This window comes from Triticum aestivum, chromosome 3D, assembly GCF_018294505.1.
Source record: "Triticum aestivum cultivar Chinese Spring chromosome 3D, IWGSC CS RefSeq v2.1, whole genome shotgun sequence".
Taxonomy (NCBI): Eukaryota; Viridiplantae; Streptophyta; class Magnoliopsida; order Poales; family Poaceae; genus Triticum; species Triticum aestivum.
In genome coordinates this window covers 4,113,528-4,129,091 of record NC_057802.1, presented here as the reverse complement: position 1 = coordinate 4,129,091, position 15,564 = coordinate 4,113,528, and the positions used below count along the sequence as shown (strand labels likewise).

The following is a 15,564-nucleotide window of genomic DNA, read 5'->3' as shown; positions in this document are numbered from 1 at the left end:
GGCCCAAGTACACATTCTTCCTGCTTTTGTCCAGGTATATACTTTCAGTGTCATCTAAACAGTGCGTGCATGCGTGGTATCCCTTGTTTGTCTGTCCTGAAAGGTTACTGAGAGCGGGCCAATCGTTGATGGTTACAAACAGCAACGCGTGCAGGTTAAATTCCTCCTGTTTGTGCTCATCCCACGTATGTACACCGTTTCCATTCCACATCTGTAAAAGTTCTTCAACTAATGGCCTTAGGTACACATCAATGTCGTTGCCGGGTTGCTTAGGTCCTTGGATGAGAACTGGCATCATAATGAACTTCCGCTTCATGCACATCCAAGGAGGAAGGTTATACATACATAGAGTCACGGGCCAGGTGCTATGATTGCTGCTCTGCTCCCCGAAAGGATTAATGCCATCCGCGCTTAAACCAAACCATACGTTCTTTGGGTCAGTTGCAAACTCAGCCCAGTACTTTCTCTTGATTTTTCTCCACTGCGACCCGTCAGCGGGTGCTCTCAACTTCCCGTCTTTCTTACGGTCCTCACTGTGCCATCGCATCAACTTGGCATGCTCTTCGTTTCTGAACAGACGTTTCAACCGTGGTATTATAGGAGCATACCACATCACCTTCGCAGGAACCCTCTTCCTGGGGGGCTCGCCGTCAACATCACCAGGGTCATCTCGTCTGATCTTATACCGCAATGCACCGCATACCGGACATGCGTTCAGATCCTTGTACGCACCGCGGTAGAGGATGCAGTCATTAGGGCATGCATGTATCTTCTGCACCTCCAATCCTAGAGGGCATACGACCTTCTTTGCTGCGTATGTACTGTCGGGCAATTCGTTATCCTTTGGAAGCTTCTTCTTCAATATTTTCAATAGCTTCTCAAATCCTTTGTCAGGCACATCATTCTCTGCCTTCCACTGCAGCAATTCCAGTACGGTACCGAGCTTTGTGTTGCCATCTTCGCAATTGGGGTACAACCCTTTTTTGTCATCCTCTAACATGCGATCGAACTTCAGCTTCTCCTTTTGACTTTCGCATTGCGTCCTTGCATCGACTATGACCCGGCGGAGATCATCATCATCGGGCACTGGTTCCTCTTGATCTTCAGCAGCTTCCCCCCTTGCAGCATCATTGGGCATATCGTCTGGTTCCTCTTGATCTTCAGCAGCTTCCCCCGTTGCAGCATCACCGTATTCAGGGGGCACATAGTTGTCATCGTCCTCTTCTTCTTCGCCGTCTTCCATCATAACCCCCATTTCTCCGTGCCTCGTCCAAACATTATAGTGTGGCATGAAACCCTTGTAAAGCAGGTGGGCGTGAAGGATTTTCCGGTCAGAGTAAGACTTCGTATTCCCACATATAGGGCATGGATAACACATAAAACCATTCTGCTTGTTTGCCTCAGCCACTTCGAGAAAATCATGCACGCCCTTAATGTACTCGGAGGTGTGTCTGTCACCGTACATCCATTGCCGGTTCATCTGCGTGCATTATATATAATTAAGTGTGTCAAAAACCATTACAGAACATCATGAATAGATAATTAAGTGACCAAATTAATAGAAGTTCATCATCACATTAGAACCAAAGTACATACATAGTTCTCATCTAACAACATATATACAGCTCTCCAGAGCATCTAATTAATTAAACCATATATTGAAACTATGTAAAACATTTCAATGCGAAAACAAATGCGATCGTAATCGCAACCAAGGTAACAATTGATCCAACGGCATAATGATACCAAGCCTCGGTATGAATGGCATATTTTCTAATCTTTCTAATTTTCAAGCGCATTGCATCCATCTTGATCTTGTGATCATCGACGACATCCGCAACATGCAACTCCAATATCATCTTCTCCTCCTCAAATTTTTTTATTTTTTCCTTCAAGTAATTGTTTTCTTCTTCAACGAAATTTAACCTCTCGACAATAGGGTCGGTTAGAATTTCCGGTTCAACCACCTCCTAGATAAATAAAATCTATGTCACGCTGGTCGGTATATTTGTCATAAACAATAAATGAATCAAATAGTTATAAAAAGATAATATATACCACATCCGAATCATAGACAGGACGAGGGCCGACGGGGGCGGATACCAAAACCATCACACTATGTAATAAGAAGGAATAAAATAGTAAGAAAATTAGACAAGTATCTATCTAAAGTAAGATTTTTTTTCCTTTCAAAAAGAAGATAAGAACAAGAGGCTCACCACGGTGGTGCCAGCGACGAGATCGGCGCGGGCGGTCGACGGCGGTGAAGACGGAAATGGAACGTGACGGCCGCTAAACCTAGACAAATCTCGAGGAAAATGGAGCTTTGAGGTCAAGCTTCGAGAGGACAAAGCTTAACTAGTGTGGCTCGGGCATTTCATCGAACACCTCATGTGCATAGGAGGTGAGCTAGAGCACCGCAAAGCCCTCCCCTCGCCGGCCAGAGAAAAACAGAGCACTGGAGTGCTCTGCTCGCGGGCGAGGGGTATATATAGGCACCTCATTGGTCCCGGTTCGTGGCATGAACCGGTACTAAATCCGGGCCTTCTGTCCCGGTTCATGCCAAGAACCGGGACCAATGGTTGTGGGCCAGGAGCGAGGACCATTAGTCCCGGTTCGTGGCTCGAACCGGGACAAATGGTTCCATACGAACCGGGACCAATGCCCACGAGGCCCCGGCCGGCCCCCTGGGCTCACGAACCGGGACGAATGCCCCCATGGGTCCCGGTTCGTGACTGAACAGGGGCTAATGTGAAAACTGCCCTGTGACCTAAGCCATGTTTTCTACTAGTGGTTAGAGCCAGCTTGCTTCACCCCTGCCACCTCCGGCCACCGCAGCTGCCCTCCCTCTGGCAGTTGATGTAGGCGGCGGCGACCGGAGCGCCAAGGCTGTAGCACTCTGCCATGTCCCTCGTGACGAAGTTGGAGCGCCACCCTGGTGGGTAGATGGCCTCCCGCGCCATCTGCCGGAACACCACGAATGCCAAACGGTGGATGCCCGCCGTCGGTTGCGGCCTCTCGTACGCCACCACCTCAGTGCCTAGATGCATGCACCCGGAAAAACTCTTTTAGTACGGTGGATGTTCTTTTTTTCTTTATGAAAGAGGAAGACAGTTACTTTCCTCTTGCGGAGGAAAGAAAGAAGACAGTTGGAGAGGGTATATAACTGACAGGATACATGTCCCACGTCATTTCTTACCATGTCCCACGTCACCTCCTTCTGGTATGTCTGTGACAAGCCTATGTACGGAAGAATTAAATTGAATCAATGATTTACTCTGAACTAAAACCACGACAAAAATATTATAAAACAAAGGGAACATATATACATGTTATTTTGAGAAGGTTAATTCGCCCGCAAAGTGCATGCGTAAGGGAAGTGGCTAAGGTAAAGCTTGCTTAATTTATCACGTACCAATGGAGGTACTCCCGTTCGCAAGGGTCGCTTGGTCTAGGCACATCAGGGTCTACCATCACCCAGTAACAAATTAACATGGGACACATTATTTATGAACAAATATTCAAATAACCATGTGTTTTTTACACGAATACGCAAAGCTTGCATAGCATTTCATTGATAGAACCATGTGTAACACCTTGGTTAAAAGAAACAGTCGCAACAGGTACGTATGCACAAGGAAACCACTCACGACCACTCCGTGGTGTTAGCAATTACAAATTCTGATATTGGTATATGCAATCAATCATAGTACTTAAGAATAGAGCACTCACGAGCGTGTAGAGTGATCCCGCCCTTCCTGTGATGTGCACCGTGGGCTGGTTCGCCACCTGCGACGGCCTCAGCTCGGACCCAGCCATGATCTCGCGGTTGCCGTACAGCACCCTCAGCCGTGCCGACGCGTCGAAGTAGTCGACAACATCGCCAACGATCCCCCCGACGATTAGCGGATCCCTCGACTTATGCATGCTCCCAATACTTATTATTATTAGGTTTAGAACCAACCGTACGTACCTAGGAACTCGACAGATTGGTGCTATATATGGTATGAGGTATATATGTGCACTGTCCCTACTGCTATTTATATGCTTCCCAGTACTGAAATTCCCATGATGTCATCTTGAGAGTGCTTACGGGTGAAAAGGTACGACCTGCTTCTGGTGTTCCTTATTCCCAATATAATTAAGCCCCAATGGACGACACTAACAGGAGATGGCATGTTGACATCTCATGGAATCTGTTGCCTGATTTCTGATCGGATGACCAATGGGCTGGCCTGCAAGAGTTTGAATCAACTTACAAGGATGCATCAGAGTACGCTTCCTCGCCCCTTTTCTAGAATCAAACTTTCTGTGAAGGTCCATCCAATATGTTTCCTAAAGTAGTACTACACTAGTACTAGTAGTGGACAGAATCTGAACCCTTCACGTGGTGGAGATTGCAACAGATCCCTCCCAAAAATGAATATCCCCACGTGATCAGTTAACTGGTCTCAAGACTTCCACAAGAGCAAACTCTTCTCCTTCAGGGAAGGGCAAAGAAGAAGACAATCAGTACAAACAACTGTTTGGTTGTGAGCCTGACTCTTTCCCTTTTAGATACCTTGGTATCCCAATTCATTTTCGTAAACTTGTTAATAACAAATGGAATGGAATTGAGGACCACTTTGAGAAAAAATTGAGTTATTCTATTGGTAAGCTTATGTCTTATGAGGCAGCGGTCACCCTATTCAATGTTGTTCTTGCAAGTTTACGAATGTTCATATATTATCTTTCTTTGAAATACATAAAGGGGTAAAAAAGATTAATTACGGATGTTCCTAGTTGGTAATGGTACCACTACTAGATTCTGAGAAGATACATGGCTAAGGGAGACGCCTTTCGCTTTGAAATACCCTTTTTATATAATATTGTGCAACGTAAGGAGGATTATGTTGCCACGGTATTAAACTTGGTACCACCTAGTATCCAATTTAGGAGATCCCTCGTAGGGGAACGTTGGAATGCTTGGTTGCATCTGGTCCGTAGGTTGATGGATGTTCAACTTACAGACCAGGCGGATACAATTAGCTGGAAGTTAACCACAAATGGAATCTTCTCAGTGAAATCCATGTATTTGGACTTAATTGATTTTGGGCCATTGTCGAGATCTTTGCACATATGGAAGATTAAAGTTCCGCTTCCCATTAAAATCTTTATGCGGTCCGTCCACAAAGGAGTCATTTTGAAAAGGCTAGGAATTGGACTTGGTGAAAAGGAATTGGGTTGGTAACTCCACGTGTTGTTTTCGTGATCAAAATGAATCGATTAAAGACCTCTTTATCGAGTGTCCACTTGCAAAATTATTATGGTGATCAATTCATATAGCTTTCAACGTTCATCCCCAAATGAGCATAAACACGTTATTTGGGATGAGGCTTAGTGGAGTGGACATACACATAGGTAAACATATTTGGATAGGTATATGTGCACTATTCTGGGCTATGGAACACTAGGAATGATATGATTTTTAATAGGATAAAATTCACTATTTTTTTGCAGGTTATATATAGAGCTACGCTTGGATCCGTATGTGGTCGTTACTCACTTATGCGGACTTCAGGGAGCTTTTAGTTATTAGGTGCAACCGCTGGGAGACGGTGGCACGGGCTATCTTCAGTCGATTTAGATGGCGAGCTAATAATAGAATAGGTGTGTAGGCATCGTAGCCTGTTTTTTATCGCCGAATGTGGCGCTTTACAGATTTTTTTTTTGACTTTTGCTCAGCTTATACTGCTGCTCACTGCGTGGCCAGTGCGAGCGCTACTGCTCGGCCAAGCACAACAGTATATATTGCTAACCGCCCTGGGATTTTGTGAATGGACGTTGCAAATTCATCACAAGCTACCATAAAAGAGCTCGTCCAGTACATCATCCGGTGTGAACATTGTTTCAAGTTTCTGTACATCCCACTGTGATCCCTCGGCGGCTAGTAAATCACTGTACATATTGTTGCCCAAGTAGTTTGAGGCTGCCACTCCTTCGAATCCAGTTCTCGTGGTGCACATTAATTGAGGTACCATCACCAATTCTCCACACCACACATTCTCGAAGTAGGTCTCTGCTATGTAGTAAGATACTACGGAAATTAAAGGATCCACCACTAGGCATGTCGCGTTCAAGATCGACCCATCCTTGAAATAATGAGCTTTCAGAACCGTTGCACAAAGAGAGGATGGAAACTGAATGATTCACCAAGCTTGTTTGGCCAGCAATGCTTGGTTAAATGCCTTTGGGTCTCGGAATCCCGTCCCTCCATTCCTCTTTGCCGTACACATCTTCTCCCATGAAAGCCAATGCACCTTTTGTTCACCGTTCGCTGCGCCCCACCAGAATTTTATAGAAATAGAAGCCTACGTTGCAGTGGATAGGCCGCATGAAAGAAGAAATAAGGTACCGGGGGCTCCTATTATTAGAAAGTAGTAGATTATTGCCCCAAAAAGATTATATACAAGATTATTTAATATTTAGGTTATGCTGCAGAACGTCGGGCGTGTGCTGCCGGCGGAGAAGGAGCTCGGCGTGTATCGCCGAGGAAGAGCATGGAGGTGTCACGCAGCGGTGGAGGATGCAGCGACGACCATGCAGGCGCTGGGCGCCGTGTGTCCGCGGCGAGTCATGTCAAGATTAAGGGGGAAATTGTGAGCACTAATTTTGAAAACGGCCAGTTGGGGATGGCCGAGTCGTCCGCGCGGAGCAGCAGCGTCGGGCAGCCGCTCCAATGTGGACGTGCATGAGCGGGCGCTGTATGTGGATCGTGGCGCAGCTTCTGCGGTCGTAGATTGTTGAGTGTGCATGTAGATATCCTCAAAAAAAAAAGTGTGCATGTAGATAGTAGTCAGTGCTACTTGGTCATCTAGTCATTCATGGATAAGTTAGTTAGCCACATAAGCTGTGAAGCCACCGGTCATCATGGATACGGACGTGCATGTTGTGATTAGCTTAGTGCGTGAGTTAGTTGCCCGGTGTGCCGGCCGGGTCGTGTGTGTGCACGGGTATAAAACCCCCTCTCCTATGTGGTGAGTTGCCGGGCCGTGTGGGTATGTGCCCAGGTTGAGTAAAGTGAGGCGGTTCCAGCAGCCGAGGCGCCGTTAGTGCGGCGAGGTGTTTATGCACCGAAAATATTTATATCCCTCTCCTTCTTCCACCTACAATTTAAGCGAGTGTGAGAGCGAGATAGTCCGAATTTGTCCCAACACACCGTATATTCGGCCACAAATAGAGCCAATGGAGGTAGCCAATTAGCCAGCACACAAGGACCTAGCTAGCCTACACATATGTTCTTTATTCATTTATTTTGTGCGACACATCCCACTGGATGGCGCGATGATGCGTACGTGTCATAGTTATAGCCAGCTTGCTTCACCCCTGCCACCTCCGGCCACCGCAGCTGCCCTCCCTCTGGCAGTTGAAGTAGGCGGCGGCGACCGGAGCACCAAGGTTGTAGCACTCGGCCAAGTCCCTCGTGATGAAGTTGGAGCGCCACCCTGGTGCGTAGATGGCCTCCCGCACAGCCTGCTGGAACACCACGAAGGCCAAACGGTGGATCCCTGCCATCGGCTGCGGCTTCTCGTAAGCCACCACCTCAGTGCCTGGATGCATGCGCCCGAAAAAACTCTGTTAGTACGGTGGAGGTCCTTTTTTCCTTTGTGTAAGAAGAAGACAGTTTTTTTTCCTTTTGCGGAGGAAAGAAAGAAGAAGTTGGAGAGGGTATATAATTGCAACGATAGTACTCGATCAGTAAATTAATTTCTTACCACGGCCCACGTCACCTCCTTCTGGTATGTCTGTGACAAACCTATGTATGCAGGAATTAAACTGAACCAATGAGTTACTTTGAACTAAAACCACAACAAGAATATTATGAAACGAAGAGCATATATACATGTTATTTTGAGAAGGTTAATTCGCCCACAAAGTGCACGCGTAAGGGAAGTGGCTAAGGTAAAGCTATCTTAATTTAGCACATACCAATGGAGGTACTCCCGTTCGCAAGGGTCGCTTGGCCTAGGCACATCTGGGTCTACCATCACCTAGTAACAAATTAAGAAGGTCCGTATCAGTAGACCACTAAAGACCACTCCTTGGTGTTAGCAATTGCAAATTCTGATATTGATATATGCAATCAATGATACAACTTAAGAATGGAGCACTCACGAGCGTGTAGAATGATCCCGCTCTTCCTGTGATGTGCACCGTGGGCTGGTTCGCCACCTGCGACGGCCTCAGCTCGGATCCGACCGTGATCTCGCGGTTGCCGTACAGCACCCTCAGCCGCGCCGACGCGTCGAAGTAGTCGACGACGTCGCCAACAATCCCCCCGACGATTAGCGGATCCCTCGACTTCGGCATGCTCCCAATACTTATTATTAGGTTTAGAACCAACCGTACCTAGGAACGTGACAGGTTCGTGCTATATATGGTATGGGCTATATATGTGCACCGTCCCTGCTGCTATTTATATGCTAGCTTCCCAGCACTGAAATTCCCACGACATCATCTTGAGGGTCAAAAGATACGACTTACTTCTGGTGTTCCTTTTTCCCAATATAATTAAGCCCCAATGGACGACACTAACATGAGATGGCATGTTGACATCTCATGGAATCTGTTGCCTAACGTTGCCTGATTTCTGATCGGATGGTCAATGTGCTGCCGACGCCAGAGAGTTTGAATCAACTTACAAGGATGCATCAGAGTACGCTTCCTCGCCCATTTTCTGGAATCAAACTTTCTGTAAAGGTCCATCCCGATAAGTTCAGCAAAAAGTAGTGTGGGCAGAATCTGAACCCTTCACGTGCTGGAGATTGCAACAGATCCCCTCCCAAAAATACCGATGTTCATGTTTTCTTTCTTTAAAATATCTAAAGGGTTAGAAAAAGATTGAATTACTACAAATGCAGGTTTTTCTCGCAGTCTGATGAACATAAGCGTAAATACCACCAAAAGCGGCGGGGCGCGATATGTCATCCTAAAGACCAAGGAGGTCTAGGGGTCGACAACCTCGAGATTGAACATAAGTGTCTGTTGAGCAAATGGATATACAAGATACTTACTAAGGACAGAGTTTGGCAAAAAAATACTTACAAATATGTACCTCCATTCTGTAAAGGCCTCATGGGTGTTAAAAATGACTTTCGCATAGGGACATTTGCGTTAGGCAATGGCCTGTTCTGGAAAGATACATGGCTAGGGCAAATGCCACGTATCATGCAATACCCCTGTCTCTATCATATTGTGTAGTGGAAAGATGTCTTTGTCGGCTCTATGATGGGCCAGGTACCGTTGAACGTTGCCTTCCGCAAAACACTGCTCGGTGAAAAATGACAGGCTGGTTAAACCTTGTTCACATGATCAGACACATTTTGTTGGAACTTGACTACTTCTGGTGCCTTCGCAGTCAAATCTGTGTATACAGACCTCATCAATGATTGGCAACCTTTCGACCACAAATATATTTGGATAATGAAAGCCTGGTTGAAACTTAAAATCTTTATGTGTTATTTAGATCGCACGTTATCCTGACACAAGTTCATCTGAAAAAAGGAATTGGCAATTATGCACTAGATGTTGCTTTTGTTGCGATGAGGAGTTGATTCAGCATCCATTCCTTCACTACCAACTGGCAAAGCTATTATGGTGATCTGTCCATATAGATTTTAATTTACCTCCACTCATGAGTAGTACGAATATGTTTGGTAACTAGTTAGTGCGGGTGCATCCCGAGTTGAAGCCTCTTATCCGTGTGGGAATTTGCGCTTTAATTTGGGCCATTTGAAACACTTAAAATAATTGTATGTATAATATAACAAAATTATAAAAAAATTGTAGGTTATGTTTAAGGCCATCAACTAGATCCATACATGGTTGTTATGATGCAAAGGGGAGGATCAGACATCCACAATTTTTCGGTGCAATCGGTGGGAGTCGGTTTCTCGGGATTTGTCCAATAGATTTGGTTGGTGGGCTTCAAGTATGATTTGTGATGCATGAGGCTCATTTGCTATGTTTTCTTTTTTATTTTGCGCTTGGGGTAGACGGGTAGTCATGTGTGCTAGTTTTTCTGTTCAAATTTATTGTGATCGGATGATGATCTTTCAAGCAATCAATAAAAGGACTGTCTAGTACAATAAGGTTTGCCCGGCTCTAGCGAGGGAGGAGCGATGACGACGGCGTGCCTTTGGCTCGCTCCAGTGTTTGTAGTCGTCGCTAGGTGGTCCATGGACTTGGTTGTAATTTTTATTACCTCTAGTGTTCTTTGTACTACCATGATTGATGAATAACTTGGAAATTTCTCTCGCAAAAAAATTCAATAAAAGGTATTGTGCATAACTCCATGCAGAGGCTGAGGGCTATCCTTTTTTCGAAAAAAATGTAGACCATGCTAGGATGTTTCTCTATCTCTCTCTTCACTTAGCGTACATCCATTTACTTATGATACCTAGTTGGCATTGATAACAAGGATCTGATGAATTATGAGTTCAATAGATCCTCTTTAGCAAAAAGATGTAGACCATGCTAGGATGTTTCTCTACCTCTCTCTTCACTTAGCGTACAGGTATCTTCCTCTCTCCATCTATTTTTTCTTGAAAGGGTCTCTCCATCTCTTTCGGCCCCTTTCAACCAAACTATGAAGTTTGTGAAAAATCACTCGCACACACAGGAGCTTTAGTCCAGATTACACTCAGACAGACTCATATGAACTAGGAAACCAAGACAATGATTGTCTCTCTGCTCCCGGTTATATATAATGTTTTTTTAACAGTTAATGTTCTCGATTAAGTTTAATTTCTGAGTTCATGAACATTTGGGGTCTGTTTGGGAGCTCTTCAGCTTCAAACTCTGCCGATATGAGATTGGTGGAGGAGATCCCTACTTACCCTTAATCGAAGAGTATCCCTATAGCGAAATATAAGCCGCCTAAAAATATTAGTGTATTTAGCTAATAAAATACTAATTAAAAGTGGAGAAAGCAAAAAAGAGAAAATATACAGAATGCTAAAAATATCAATGGAGAAGAAAGGAGTGAAATGCACCAGTAGTCCATTAACTCAAATTGAATGCACATCCAACAACTCACAAAATGATTGATTTATACCATAAATTCGCTAATTTGATCAAATAAGGCCAGAACAGATTCGAAAGAGAAAAAACCGGCCACTTGGCTGCCACGTCAACAGTCTCTAGACCGCTCGTGAGCTTACTATGTTTTATAGGGATCTATTTGCATACTTGCTGTTTTATCTAACAAACCATGCTAACAGCATAAGGAGGAAAAAGACGAAAAAATAATTGTCTATAATAGGATTGAAACCCAAGTCCTTGGGCGTTGGCAAGAGTCTAGCAAACCACTGGAATACCAACTGGCTTGTATTGTTTGATGAAGGCAGCCCCATACGATGGATAAGAAAAATGCTATTCTTCACCCTTGGTGAGGAATAAGAAATAGTTATTCCCCACCCCTCTCTTATTACATCACTACACCACCTTTTTACGTCCAGTAAATTTTGTCATACTCCGAAAGTGAAAATAGAAGGTAAGAAAAATGTATCCGGGTAAAAAAATTCACAAGACGTAAACTTAAAAACGTAAAACTATAGTATATAATACACATATCTTATTTTATTACTAGTAAAACGCCCGTGTGTTGCTACGGACTACAATGTCTTCAAGGTCGAAGCTCATTTCTCTCGTACGTTTGTGTGTGTTCGGACATCAAATGGACGCCCAATGGGCTCCCCAAAATTCAACTGTCTGGATAGCCCGGGCTCTCTCAATTCCAGCCCATATGTGTTGAAGAAATGTGGTTGACTATCCACGATGTTATCTCTAACATGCACTCCCAACACAAAAAACCCCACACAATGACACACCCTTCCTGTTTGCTGTCAGACCCTCCCCTTTAGGCTGGGCTGTTGTAGCGAGAAATTTCTCGTTGGAGCCCTCTCCCATAAAACCGGGTAACGCCCACCTCACCTTCACCATGGCGCCCTCTCTCCTTCGCACTGTACTTCCACACATACCACGAAGGAGGAGTCATGCCCAACCGCCCCGCTGTCCACCCTGATCGCCTCCCCTGTGTTCATGTCGATCGGCCACCGCCATCAAGGGGTAGGAAGCATGCGCCGCCTGTGACGCCCCCCGAGCCAAGAAGGTAGATCCGACATCTCCTGAGCCATTTTCATGTTGAAACATACAGTGCAATGTCCTGCATTACCACGAAACAAAAATATGATGTCCATTGTTGGACATGCAACTAATACACCACCGTGTTCGTTATTAACTCTTGAAGTGAACAACTACAAAATGTAATAGGATTGTGGAAAGATAGAGCGTGCATGTCATGAGAGAAAGCACTCACAGGAGTTCAAATAAGAGCAATGCCTAGCATGCAAATAGTCATATTCTTTTCAATCAACAATTCATGCTAAGCTTTCTATATTCTTTTCAATCAACAATTCATACTAAACAACAGAAACATCACAGATTTATTTTTTGAAAACCCCGAAGAAAACCATGAAAACCCGTGAGGAAACAAAGAAAATAACGAAAAACAAAACAAAATGAAGAGACTCGTGAAAACTAAGGAACCAAATCCAAATAGAATAGTATCACCGACATGTTCTCGGCAAGAAACTGCGGAGAGGCAAGATCTGATGTTGTTTGGAGGTTATAATGAAGCTTGGCCATTCTTCTTGAACTCCTTATTACAGACCATGGCTTATACTGAACCACGAACAGGCCAAAACTTATGCAAATCTATTTTTTTTTGCTGAAGTTACACACCCACACATGTTGTAGCACTTATGGCATGACTGCCAGTCGGACTAGCCTTTGTCAGGCCAAGTCGAGGCCTGGCAAGGGCCCCTGCTGTGTGTCCACGCCAGAGGGCCAATGGGACGCTGTCATCTCCCACCGCCCCTAGACTTGTCTTTTCCAGGAAGCTTAGCGTAGCTCAGTGGTAGGGGCACAGTCTTTTGTTTCAAGTGAGACTTTAGGTTTTGGAATTTTTTCTTTGCCATATTTATTATTCCCTTTATATTCGACGAGAAGCCAGACGGGACCTTCATACTGAGCAGGCATTCAAAAAAGCTTTCCTTCTCATCTTTGATAAGAGCGTAGCTGGCAGGACATTGATACTGCTTTGGATGCATGTCGCCTTTTTCGTCCATATGTTGCTGGTCCTCCCGTGCCTCCTGTGTATCTTTTGTCTTCCCATACACGCCCAAGAAGCCTAGCAGGTTCACGAAAAGATTCTTCGTCACATGCATCACGTCGATTGTAGAGCGGACCTCTAGGACTTTCCAATAAGGTAGGTCCCAAAATATAGATTTTTTCTTTCACATGGGTGTGTGTCCGTCAGCGTCATTCGAAACAGATTGTCTGCCAGGACCCTTTTCCAAAGATTACTTTTAAATCCTTGACCATATCAAATATATCATCACCAGTATGGTGGCGAGACTTTTTTCGGTGATCTGCCTCACCTTTGAAATGCTTGCCTTTCTTTCTTAAGAGATGCTTCACTAGTGGAAAAAGTGCTAGCCACAACTTTCGTTGGTGGCGCGCCATTTACAACCAACGCCACCACTTTTTTTTCAAATAGTGGTGGTGTTGGCTTATTTGGTACGACATTAGTAGGGGCATAGTGGTTACGTTGAAAAACAGGGTAGCGTCAGAAGTATATGGGAACAATAATTTGTACCAGACGTAATATAGTGCTTTCGTGGAATAGCACCGAACGCCAGTACTATTATATTTAGTTGTGGCATGTTGTTGGTTCCGACGCCAGTATTGTTATTTTGTCACTGCCAACATTCTTATATTTTTTTGGTATATTCTTTTTTATAGTATATTATAGTTTACTTTTATTTAATTTTTACTACTTTAAACAGAAATAATGACATTTTTTAAAATATGTACTTTGAGACTTTAAATTACTTTTTTCCATTTTAGTTGAAGACATGAAATATATAGTTTTGAGTCTTCAAATATGTAGTTTGACACTTCCAATTTTTTTTCTTTTTAGTTTTTTATGTGGTGATCTTTTTTATAGTATATTATAGTTTACTTTTTAAATTTCTGTTATTTTTAAATGGTAATAATGACATTTTTTAAAATATATACTTTGAGACTTTAAATTTACTTTTTTTCCTTTTTAGTTTAAGACTTGAAATATATAGTTTTGAGCCTTCAAATATGTAGTTTGACACTTCCAAATTTTTTTATTTTGAGTTTTCTATGTGGTGGTCTTTTTTATAGTATATTATAGTTTACTTTTGTTAAATTTCTATTATTTCTAAATGGAAATAATAACATTTCTTAGGTGGTGACTTCTTTTCTTATTGGGCTAGCCCAAAATTAGGATGCCGTGGGGGTCAAAACCAACGGGGCAACGCCCCTCTCGACCCACTCCCTCTCTTTGCCCTGCGCTGCTCTATTCCATTCCCCTTTCTCTCTCTCTCTCTCTCTCTCTCTCTCTCTCTCTCTCTCTCTCTCTCTCTCTCTCGCCGCTCGTCGTTGCCGCTTCGATTCCGGCTGATTCCGGCGATTGTCGTCGTTCTCCGGTCCTGAGGTACACATCTGAGCCTCCCACTCTCATCTAGTACATTTGGATTTTTTTAATTAGAGGTGTGTTTCGCATTCCCTATGCTAGGGTTTCGGCAACGGCAGCAGGCGACGGCGACGGCAACAGGCAACGGCGACGGAGTAGACTTAGGCCACCCTCGGCTCCAACCCAGGTGAGCATATCATCCTTCCCTCTTTTGTTGTAGGTCACTGCCACTGTCAATCAAATTAAGGTGTTTGAGTTGCTAGCTGTAGTAATTGGAAGTGCAATCTATCAATGAAATTAAGGTGTTTGAGTTGTTGTTGCTGTTGTCAATTGGAAATTGGAAATTGGAAGTGCAATATGTCAATTTTTAAGTCATCATCTTTGGAAGCATCTAAATTATGAAACAAATTGTTTGAGTTGCTGTTGTAATCCTTAACAAAGTGTTTGAGTTGTTGTTGTGTACTACTTTTGCACCATCTCACATATATCACAAGCTTCTCATTGAATCTTCGGTTTCATTCAAATAGTTGAGTGTCCAATGTGGCAATATGTGGCAAATATAGTGTCCAAAGAAAATTTCCACTCGAAAGTAATGCTCCAAGTTAGGTGTGGCAAATATAGTCACAATCCAAACAAGGCCTTAGGGGTTGTTTGGTTCTAAGCCAAAACTTCCCACACTTTGTCACAACTCAACTTAGGCAAGTTTGACCAGGTTAGGTGTGTGTTTGGTTCTTGCCCACATGTTATAGATACAAACTGGCATATATATACAACACTTCGTCCATATAATTGTGTGAAGATATCAAGAGTGCTATATTGTTATTTTCCAATGCTAGTTATGCACATGCTGGAGGTGGATTAGGAGCACTCGGCGACCCAACCCTCCGAAATCACTGCCGATACTCTGCCACTCGGGATGCATGCCACTTTTTACAAAATAATTTGTTAGGTGTGAATACATGACCAATGCGTAGAACCAAACAGTATGTACCTGTGCTGCATCATTTAATATAGGT

At 43.9% G+C, this 15,564-nt stretch overlaps 1 protein-coding gene across 1 annotated transcript; it reads right to left on the bottom strand.

Moving 5' to 3' along the window:
- Nucleotides 1–2,810: 2,810 nt before the first annotated feature.
- On the bottom strand, nucleotides 2,811–8,411 carry LOC123081094 (protein FLOWERING LOCUS T-like). Its single transcript, XM_044504056.1, has 4 exons — nucleotides 8,155–8,411; nucleotides 7,969–8,030; nucleotides 3,200–3,240; nucleotides 2,811–3,040 (listed from the first exon to the last, which is right to left on the bottom strand). Exons 1-4 carry the CDS (start codon nucleotides 8,347–8,349, stop codon nucleotides 2,811–2,813), a joined length of 528 nt encoding a protein of 175 aa, XP_044359991.1. The 5' UTR covers nucleotides 8,350–8,411.
- Nucleotides 8,412–15,564: the final 7,153 nt, after the last annotated feature.